Raw genomic sequence first — 11,250 nt, 5'->3', positions numbered from 1 at the left:
GCATTATCTCTTCAACAGCATTCTAAGAAAAGATGAAAAACACAAGGAGGGGCAGAATTGAAAGGAAGAGATGAAAAAAGAGGAGGAAAAAAAAGGATGAGTCTCCCCACCCTACACCTACTCACCCGGCTGCCAGCTGCCCCAAATGACTTTGTCTCTTCAGATATACAGCTGGGTGTTCCAAGTCCTTCCACACCCAGGCCTCTCTCTCCTGCCAGGATACCAATGGGGCCCATGGTGATGTCACATTCACCTCTGAGAACCAGTCTCAAAAGCCAAAAATGCCTGTGGTCTTTCTAGCTTACCTTTTAAAAACTTTTCAGGTGTCAAGTATCCAAAACCTAGATAAACATTTGAAGGCATTTCAGATTTTAGTCAAGTATTTTTCTTAAGAAATGACTTAAACCTACTCCTTCAAGTTAAGAGATTAAACATAACTTCAAATTAAGGGGAAAGGAACATCATTATAATCAAAGACCCTTGAATTTGGTCAACTTCAGCAAACAAACACAGAACTGCCACTTTGTGGGACTGAGGGCTTCTCCCGAAATAAATCTTTTCCCATTTTCAATTAAATGAGATTTTTTCCTCTACTCCCAGCTCTCCCACATCCACCTTCTTCATTCCCTCATTAATACATTTACTCCTTCAATAATCATTTATCTTTCATCATCTTCCACTTACTTCACCAATGGCATAGTACCTATCCTCTAGGAACCTATAACTCAGGAAAAAATAAGATCTATGTATAAATACCTGGAGAGTCCTAATGTCAATAGTAAATGCCATATGAATAATACAAACAATAGATACCATGGGAATTCATAAAGAGGCGGACTCCTTTCTGGTTTAGAATCAGGAAAGGCTCTCAGAGGGTGATAGGCAAGAATGAAGCTTTGAAGAATGCTTAGGATTTCCACAGGCACAGGGAGAACATAGCAGGTAAAAAAAAAAATAACAGCCCAAACTAAGAGGCAGAGAAAACTGGGTGTGTTTGCTTTGAAACTTTTCCTTTCATCCCCTGGCTTTTATAGACCTGAGTCCTAAGAAAATGTTTTCCAGAAGGCAAAGAGACAGGTTAACTTTGCTCCAGCCTGTTCTCCTGGTCACTGTGAAAACTCTGTGAGTAAAGCCCACTTTCAGAAGGGTGTCACAAAGCAAGGCTGAGAAGATGAAGACTGGCTGCCTTCTCCCGCCTCTCTCTTCCCCTTCACCCCACTTTGCAACCCAAGAGTAACAAATGAACCCCTCAAGACCACCATGCGGGAAAATCACTGTCTCCAGCAGGCCAAAAGCCTTTTGTTCCCGTTCCGTCTTCCTTGCCTCTGAAAGGTGACTTTCCAGGCTTGATGAAGAAGCGTCTGCAACAGGCCGTGCAAATCCTTGACCCAGAGAGCCCCAAGGCCTTAGGCATGAAGTCTTCCCATTGGTGAAGATGAGATGAGCAAGGTGGCTCTTATCTCTCACCACATCGTGAACCAGTCTGAGCCGACAAGGAATCCTGGTTTCACAGACTGAGATAACATTTTATGAACATTCTTTTCCTGCTACCTCTGATGAGAGAGATCTGAGGGGAGCTCCTCCCTGCTGAGGTCTGGTGAGGACCCACAGGCCAAAATGCAGTCTGATTAACAAGCATCCCAAGCAGTGACTCAAACCGTTGGCGATTTCAAAGGAAGCTTGTTATGGTGACTCCACACTTAGTACCACAGACCACGTGGCCAGTCAGTCCCGCAGGGGGCTGGACCAAGCACCATATAAAAGTCCCACCTTGCTGGGCTGCACAGTTCACCGCCTTTGTTGAGTCCTGTTGAAGATCAGGTAAGCGGGGCATCTGTGCCTCTCTCCCTGCTCCTCTGTCTTTAAGAGGCCACTGTTCCGTTCCTCCTCTGAACTGTACTTCCTACTGATTTTTTAAGTGGTTTGCCATTTCTTTGCCTCACAAACTATCCTGTATATTCTATCCAGAATATAATTTGTCTATCTAGTCTCTTACACCTGATTTTCAAAAGGATTCATAGACTAGAAGAGAAGGAAAAACACCCGTGGTAGGCCTGGGGTTTGGAGCTATGGATGTCTAGACAGAGGCCATGAGAATGGAGACAGGTGTCGCAGGGAGCTGCAGCCAGGATAGAAAAGAGAAAGAGAGAAAAAGCAGCAAAGACATTAGTTCTTACTTCCACCCCTCATTCCACTCCATTCGTTTTCCATCCACTCCTCATTCCTCTGTCTCGACCCGTCATTCCCCAGTTCCCACGCTGATATTTTTAATGCAGATCGTGTCAAACCTTGTGCTTTTTTCCAGGCTCTGCACATCGCCCTAGGATGTCCTTCAGTGAGCAGCAGTGCAAGCAGCCATGTGTGCCCCCTCCGTGCCTCCAAAAGACCCAGGAGCAGTGCCAGGCAAAGGCTGAGGACGTGTGCCTCCCCACATGCCAGGACCCCTGCCAGGACAAGTGTCCGGTGCAAGCCCAGGACGTATGTCTTCCTCAGTGCCAGGAATCAAGTCAGGGAAAATGCCCACAGCAAGGCCAAGATCCATGCCTATCCCCATGCCAAGATCAACATCCACCTCAGTGTGCAGAGCCACACCAGGAGCTATTCCAGACAACATGTGTGGAGGCTTGCCCGCAGAAAGCCCAGGAGGAGTGCTCACCCCCTGGTAAGGGAAAGTAGCTGCTCCTATGTCATCTGGGGTCAAGAAGACGGGCAGCTGATGAAACCCTGACCCCAGCCCATGCTCCGGTGACCTTCTTCTCTGGGTACTCTGTGTGCAATGTACCTTCTTGCCTCCTGGCTTCCTTAGCATTCCAGGACTTGGTCTGCATCTCTGAAGATGGTTCTTTCTGTATTTCATCATCCTCTGTGAATCAGCATTGTTCTGAGCAGTCTGATAGGAAGTCTCAAATGCAGGAATGGTGTGGTTATCAGGGAAGACCACAGAAGCCTACCACAGCCTCCTTGGGGTAAAACTTCACCCAGCCCTGGGTGTGTAACAGCCAAGGATGCCTTCATTTATCTTTCAGAGTATCAAGCTCTCCTATGAGCCTGAATTCTGATGGACTTTCCACTTACCACCACCACCACCGCCACAGGCTTTGAGACAAAGAGGCTTGCTGTGTTTCAAAAATCAAAAATTGGGTGATTTTGTCTCTGCACATTAAAAAGAATAGCAGATTGTTGAACACTGAAATGCTGATTGTGCTTTTTAAAAATGAACTAAAAGTATGTAAATGATTGAATCCAAACAACCAGAAAAAAGAGATGGATGTCTGGTGCCCCGGTCAATCTCCATGCTTCACAGCTGGTCTAATGCGGGCCCTTAGTTCTCACCATGTACACTCTTTAGAGATGTGATTTGTGTCTGTGTGATGCAGGCTGGTCTGTTCTCCAGCTTCCTTGCCTTCTTCTCTTTGGTGAAGGTAAAATGCGTAATAAAGCTGATCCTAAGCCTGATATCTGACTTGACGTGTGCTCTCTTTTCTCCACCACAAAACCCCCTACTGTCCTTGTGACAACTGTCTCCTCCTTTGGTGGGGGAGGGGAGTCGTCTGAAACAGAATAAAATACAGACCTCACAGGTGCATTGAGCCGCAATGCTGGAAGAGGCCTCCTGAAGGTCACCGAGACCACCGCCCCACACACACAACACATCCTAGGTTTACCCACTCGGGCACTTCACACGAGAAGATCCAGCAACGGGCTAGGGCCTGCCCACACTCCAAACCTCAGGTCCAGGCTCTTTCTACTACTACATCTTTCCTCCCTGATCCTTGCTTTCCAAAGGAAAGGGCTGAAATGGAAAGGAGGAGAGATCTGTGGAAGAGGGATCCCAAATCAATTCACGACACCTACAAACATAGCATCTGTGTCACAGGAAAGAGCGAAGCATGCCTCTGAGATGAACGCAGACTCAAGGACCAAAACTGTCTGCCCTGCCATCTGGCCAGGTTTCAGGAGGGCCTGGGTCCCGGGTAGCCGGCCTGTACCCTGCTGCCCCCGACCCATGGAAGAAACACAGGCAGTGGCCACTGGGGTCTGTGAATGGGTCGAGAGGGCACTGGACTGACACAAAATAGCCACAGGCCGCTACCTCAGCAGAGCCCCGAGATCCGACCTGAGCCCAAAGGAAGCTACACCAAGGACCAACTTCCTGGGAGAAATGGGGCATCTTACCCATTCTGCTGGTCCCCCTCCCTCCTCAGTCCTCTTGAGGAGGAGGTGGAGAGCCAGGACAGCCCCTCCCTGTAGGGCGTATGGAGCTCTATGTCTCAGTTGCTTGGCTGAACCGAGTCACTGAGTCTGTGGGTGACATGGACCAGGTCCTGAACTCCATGCATGTTCTCTATAGGGATTCTGACAGCAGCCTTGGGGAGTTCCCATGCTGCCCATTTGCTTACAATTTGTCATAAAGCCAGTGAGGTGGAGTCAGGACGCTAACCCAAGTCACTCTAGTTCCAGAATGGAGCTCTTACTTTTGTAATGAAAGTGCTGTGCCATGCAGAAGTGACTTCCGGAAACTGTCTTCTCATTCATTCATTTATCCACCTAAAACGTACTCCCTGATCAGCTACCAAGTGTCAGTACTGTGCCAGGTGCTGGAGAGACAGTGGTGAACCAGGCAGTCAGTACCCCTGTGCACAGTTACGAGTTGTCTTTCTGCAGACCACGTGCACCGAGGGCACCTTTCTGAAAAATCTCCTGGATGTCTCAAGTCCCTGAACATCTCCAGATGCCTGAATCACTGTTCTCTTGCCTCCATGCCTACTTGAATTCAGTTTTCTCCTCCATTTTCCAACCTTGGAATAAACCAGCTGTTCTCCAGGGCCAGCAGCTCCCAGAGCTCCATCCTCCCGAGATGCGCCAGAGAGAGGCCTTCCTATCAGTGAAGCTTCTGCTCACAGACACTTCTGCAGCTTGGCTCAAGCCCAAGAAACATCTTTGTTCTCCAGCAGCAAAGGCGTGCACAGATTGGAGTCCAAGATGAGACACCCAGGCATTAAGAGGAAGCACGGGGCTAATGAACAGGGAGAGTCCAGACTTATCAGAGAAAGAAGAAAACTGCTGATTACAGGGGAGGCCTCTGCAGATGGGAAGTGGACAAGACTGCAGATTGCAGACAGGTAAGCAGACGCCAAGCAGCCAGCAGGCCATCATCACGCGCTGTCAGGAACCTCCACACCTCCTCGTGCTCACAGAGGTCTGCCCCAGCCCATGCCTGGACCACTGCTGCTGCGGCCTGGGCTCTAAACACGCAGACCGGGGCCACAGCCACAGAGGCCACAGGGACAGCTAGGACACACCGTTCAGACTTCCCCAGCTGCCGCTTCTGTGCTGAGCCTTTCAGAAAGTGGGGAGGAGCCTTACCAAGGAGAGTCCCAGATGTTAGAGGTTCTAGTTAACAGTTAACTCAACACGCGACAGCAGCGGGGTCTCTGGGCTCCGCATGCCGGGAGGATAAAACACAAACTGACGGGAATTCACAGGAGGAGCTGTTCCAGATATTTACGGAGAAGCCACCATTCCAAGCCAGGCTCTGGAAAAGCTGCGATGGCGCCCTCAGGCGGGCAAGCAGAGCAGTGGCCTGAACAACTCTCACATCAGGAAGTTGGCTGGCAAAAGTGTCACTGAACACGTTACCTTTGATTTCTAAGCAGCCAGAATGACACCTGTCTATAGATTACTCATGGTGTTCTTATTCATTTATTTATCCTTTCATTCAACAAATCTGTATTGAGTAGCTACTGTATGCCAGGCCCTCCTTCAGGTGCTGGAGGTACAGCAGTGAATGACTAAAAGTTTTGTTTTTGTGGAGTTTATACTTGGAGGACACGAAAAGCTCATGTATTCATTCACTGAGCTCCTCCTGAGCACCGAATACCAAGCATGATGCCAGACATGGATGGGTCCCAGACCCTAAACAATAGGGCTATCTTGGGGTGGGTGCATACGGCCAAGGTAAATATGCACCTGCATGTATTTAGGTTTCTTCACGGGCAGAAACACACATCTGCCTGAGCACATATCCCACTGGACCTCAGACAACATGTATATAATGTTCAGATTTTATTCAGAATGCTTCGGGAGACCCTGAAGGGGTTTGAGCAGAAGCTTTTTTCTTTATTATTATTATTCAAAGGTTCAAAAGATGATTCCATCTGCAAAACGGATAAAGGCTGGATGATGGAGGAAGCATGAAAGAGGGAGAGGAAGGACCTGCTATTGGAGTTTTGGCCAAAGGTGGTATTTAGATGGCAGCAGTGGAGACGAAGACGAGAGGGTGATGCTAAGTGTTCCGGAGGAATAACTAACAGGAGTAGCAGGGGGACTCGATGTGTGGGGTGAAGAGGAGAAAGATGACAGAAATAGTCCCAAGTTTATGGCTTGGGCCACTAGGTGGATGCAGACAGGTGAGGACTAGGAGATATTTGGATATATGTCTGAAGCTCAGAGATATCTGGGCCAAACATGTACATGTTTGAGAGTTGTCATCATGTGGAAGGTATTTGAAGATATGTGAGTGGCTGAGATCACCCAAGGAGAAGGAGAGAGGGGCCCACGGAGCCAGGGACACCACAAGATCCCAAGGTTGGACAGTGGTGAAGGAGCCTGAACAGCCAGCTGACAAGGAGCTGTCAGTGAAGGAGAAACTAGGAGGGTAGAGAATGGCAAGACGAGAGAAGACAGGTGTCCAAGAAAGGAAGGAGGATCAACGGAGTCAACCATTACTAACTGACCAAGAAATGCAGAGTGGCTGGTGACCTTGATGAGAGCAGCCGGAGTGGGGAAACAGAGGCCAGAATAGAACAGAGTGAACTGAGGAGCAAAGGGAGGTAGCAAGCAGGGCCTGTGGGGTTTCCAGATGCAGCTGGCTTGGTTTGCTGCTCAAAGAAAATCCCAGATCAGACCTACTCTGGGACAGAAGAGACCTTCATGAAGGATGCCTGGCTGCAGGTGTCCAGGTGCAGGAAGGTGAGTGGGAGGAGGCAGGGCTGAGCTGCACTTCCCCAGACCAGGAGGGAAGCTAACACTGAAGCCCAGGCTTCCATTTATAGTTTCCACAAGTGGACCTGGACTACTGCACCCTGTTCACAAAGCAACCTCACCTGAACGTTTGACACCAGAGGCTGCGTCAGGCCCAGAGGGCAAACACACTTTAGGCCCTGATCAGACTTTGCATGGGTTTACTCAACCCACCCCTGCTTCTCTGCCCCCACCATGTGCTCCTAGAAGAGGGAGCACCTCCTCCCCACAACCCCCCCACCCCCGAGGCTCACTGCATGAGATTCACACAAGGTACCCTCTCACACCATATGCCACGCATGCACACACACACACATACGTACACAGAGCCAGTGTGATGATTCCAGGTGCTGGATCCGTGCCTGCCCTTACCCTTTGCCAAATGCCTGCCATGCTGGCTGTGGAGACAGAAGGAAAATGATAATTCTGCCCTTTGGTAATGCATGCTACTATTTTGTCCATCACAGGGTCCTCAATTTGAGGCCAGAGTGTTCCTAGATTTCACCTTGTATTGAAGGAAACCCTTGCTGTCAGGGAACCCTCAGTGTGAAGACAGGACACAGACAAACCTCAGGGAGACCCTGGATGAGGAAGAAGACAGCCCCACCCTCTGGAGCCTGCAGAGGGAGTACAGTGGAGAGACTCTGTCCTGGCCTTAAGGTTCTCTTCAGTTTGAGGAGAAAGAAAAGGCCCCTGGCCTCAGAAGATCCCCAATGCTAAGGTACCCATAAAGTGTGAGGGTCTCCACCTCTGTCCGCACCCTCTTCAGACTTGGGTTTTTTAAAGATATAATATAAAATACAAAATGAAAAATGTGCAGGGTAAAGGAGGAGAAAGAAATCCTCCCAAGATTATGGCTTAGACCACTAGGTGGATGTGGATGTGGAGAGGTGAGGACCAGGAGGTATTTGGATATATCAAAAACTGGGGTAGGGAGTGAGAAGCGTCTCCTAAGGTCGCCTGTCCAGGGGATAACGTATGTGGGAATGACCTTTACACTAAATGAATGTATAATTTGGTTTACATAAACTGTAACTTATTTACCTTTAAAGAGCCCTGACCAAAACATGACAAGTGTGTTTCTCCAGTCATACGTTGAGGACTCACCTGAGGTCTAACCCAGCCTGGAGTTGAAACATTGACTCTGACACTCCAGTCTTTATATCATCATATCTACCACCAACATCACACCCACATTTCCCTTGACCCAATTTCAAATGCAAGAACTTTAGATTCATAGGCAAAGCAGGGGTCAAGAACTGGGGTGTAGCCAGGCTCCTCAGAATGTGGCCTGTCCCTGTTCACACGGCCCAGGCAAAGCCTCACCAGGGAACCACACTTCAGCTCCCTGACCTGCTCTAGCCCTGCAGACCCCAGGTGACATTCTTGAGGCCACACAGCCTGAGTAATGGCATGGCTTAGTGGAGCTGAGTCATGGAAGGAGTCGCCCCATGTGCATTTGGAGGACAAGGAGAGTTGTGCAAGGTGTCTGTAACAGGCTGTGAGGAGGGGAAGGACGTGAGACAGCAAGGACCAGTTGGTAATTGTCATTACTTCTACTAGAATCTCCAGCATTAGAGAGTCACTCTGCTTCAGCTCACATGAAATCAAACCGTCGGTCCCATCTGACTGCCCTCTGGATCGCGGCTCTGTGGTAGGTAGAAGAGCTGGGGAGATGAGGTCTATTCAACCCCCTTATCTGTGAAAGAATGAGATTGCACAAGGTGCTCTTTACGGCCTCTTCCATCTATGACACCCGGTGGCTCTAAGCAGGACTCGGCAGTGACCCTGGAATATATCATACATATGTGACACAAGAAGGGAACCCATCCAGAGCACCCAAGTGCAAGGTACCAAGAAAGGAAGGCCCAGTCCCCAGCTCCACACTACCGACTAGTGGCGAATCCCTGGTATGACAAATGCTTGGCAGCTAAACACAAATGTGAGGATCACTCATCAAACTGGCATTCTGTGTCCACTCATTTATTCATTCATTCGATAAGCATTTAATGGGAGTCTTCTATGCCTGCTATGGAGCCAGCTACCTGATATGCAGAAAATCGTAAGATAAAGCCACTGCCCTCCAGGGCCTCAAAGTCAACTAGGAGAGGCAGAGGCAGAAACAGGGAAAAAAAAAAAAAAAGGCAACATGCCGAAAGAAATACAATGTTAGAGAAACGTCTAGCTTGAAAGGAGCCAGGAGAGGGACTGAGCAACTCTGCCAAGGGGAGTGAAGAAATAACTTCACTGAAGACAGCTGAGCTCCTATTAACACTTAAAAGAAACTGGACTTGGAACCCCCGCCATCAAGTTGGCCTCTAATTCATGACATAGGGCCTTTGTACTCTGTTTCCTTACTTATAAAATGAAAGTACTGAAGTATGTGCCCACAAAGCTTTGATCCAGTTCAAAAAGTTCTGAAGACTAAAAAATAAATATAGTAGCTCCAAGCTTAGGCATGGACCCAAAAATAAAAATGTAATTCAGTCTCTACAGGTCAAAATCAGCCATGGGCTCAGGGACTAAATAAGCTCAATCCTTAATGTGTGGCCACATTCAAATCTCAATACAACTGCAGCATTTTAAGTGACAGGACATTTTAAGAGTTAGTAAATGCCTTAGCATTTCCTTGATAATTATGCTAATAACATAATAACATGGTTAGATTAAATGGATTTGTGCTTTCTTGCCACGCAAAATTGAAAGACAGATGATGTAGCTCTATATCATGATTCAATGTCTCAAGAGAATAGGCCCTAGAACCTAATTAGTCAGAGAGGATGGGTCAACATTAATTGATAATTCATGAAAATGGCTACCTTGGGTAATTTCCTTCAAAATTCACTTGACTCACTAATTCCAATGCACAAACCTGTACATGGTCCCGGAATAGCAATAGAGATGGTAATGCGAACCCATTTGCAGCTAATTCAAAACAAAGGAGTCCTGAGAGAAACCATCAGCTCATGATCGGGGGAGCCTTGTACAGAATTTTCTGAAACCAAACAAATGTTTTGCTTTCGGAACCAAAATAATCTACTTCTGCTGTGAAGCAGAAGATTGAGGTTTCAGCCAAGGACCTCTGTAGGGTGTAGAGCTGACCCTAAGCTGCTTCCTGCAGAAAACCCAACCCTACCTGTGGGTGGCGCAAAGGCCTGGCTCCATTGAGAGGCAGGTAGTGTCCATCTAGATGAAACAGGTTTGACTTCTCAATTTTCATACTAGATTACCAACCACGCTACCTATTCATTTGACTTCCAAAGTATATGTAATGTACTTAGTAAATCATATGCAAATACATTCAACAGCATCTTCAAGAGCTTCAGGCAGGTATATGAGAGTGGAACTCCTAATCCTCATTAGAAGTTACATTAGAAGCCATCAGAAAGCTCAACTGAAAAAATAATGACTACCTTAACTAAGAGAGTTGATTATTTAGGATGTGCCATTTCATCTAATCCATGCAACAGCTCTCTTAAGCAGGTGTTATCATCTCCTCCATCGTGAGATTGAGACTTTACCCTGAAGAGATGTCAGCATCAGAGAACTAGAGAAGAGATAGAGCCAGGATTTGAACCCAGCAGTTTGACTCTGAGCCTTTACTCTTAAACACTGGGAAAGGTAGTCTAAAGAAGTCACTACCTATATACTACTCCTTTACTCTTAAGTTCTATTCATGGGACAAGTTAGACAGCTGTAAAACTAAATAGTCAAAGACATTAACCTAGCTGCTCAGAAAATGGCCTTCCTTGGACTGAAACTTCGTGTGTTGACCTGAGATTTTATGAATCTTAATGAAAGTTGGCTGTGAAAAACTGTTTCCACATGTTACCGCACTCTTGATGGAGACTTAGTGTCCCGTGGCACTCAATATCTCCTCTGTAAGGTCCCACTGATAGGTATTTTTTAGAGAGGGGGAAAAAAAGATTTTCCCTAGCTACTGTGAAAGGAAAATCGTGGGACCCCAAAATTACTAAGCTAACGGGAAAAGTCAACCTGACAACTGCTCAGGGCAAACCTGCCTCCTATTCTATCCAAAGTCATCCCTCTGCTCACTGAGATAGATGCTCATCTGATTGCCTCCTTTGGAAAGGTGTATCAGAAACTCAAAAGAATGCAACCATTTGTCTCTACTCGTGACCTGGAAGCCCCCTCCCTGCTTCGAAGAGTCCTTGCCTTTCTGGACCTAACTAGTGTACTTCTTACATATGTTGATTGATGTCTCAT

At 47.5% G+C, this 11,250-nt stretch overlaps 1 protein-coding gene across 1 annotated transcript; it reads left to right on the top strand.

Annotated features, from left to right (window-relative positions):
- Positions 1 to 1,785: 1,785 nt before the first annotated feature.
- On the top strand, positions 1,786 to 3,456 carry PRR9 (proline rich 9). Its single transcript, XM_010329665.1, has 2 exons — positions 1,786 to 1,821; positions 2,306 to 3,456. Exon 2 carries the CDS (start codon positions 2,326 to 2,328, stop codon positions 2,674 to 2,676), a length of 351 nt encoding a protein of 116 aa, XP_010327967.1. The 5' UTR covers positions 1,786 to 1,821; positions 2,306 to 2,325; the 3' UTR covers positions 2,677 to 3,456.
- Positions 3,457 to 11,250: the final 7,794 nt, after the last annotated feature.

Source organism: Saimiri boliviensis, chromosome 19, assembly GCF_048565385.1.
Source record: "Saimiri boliviensis isolate mSaiBol1 chromosome 19, mSaiBol1.pri, whole genome shotgun sequence".
Classification (NCBI taxonomy): Eukaryota; Metazoa; Chordata; class Mammalia; order Primates; family Cebidae; genus Saimiri; species Saimiri boliviensis.
The sequence above is the reverse complement of the archived record's forward strand: the minus strand, read 5'-3'. Positions and strand labels throughout refer to the sequence as shown.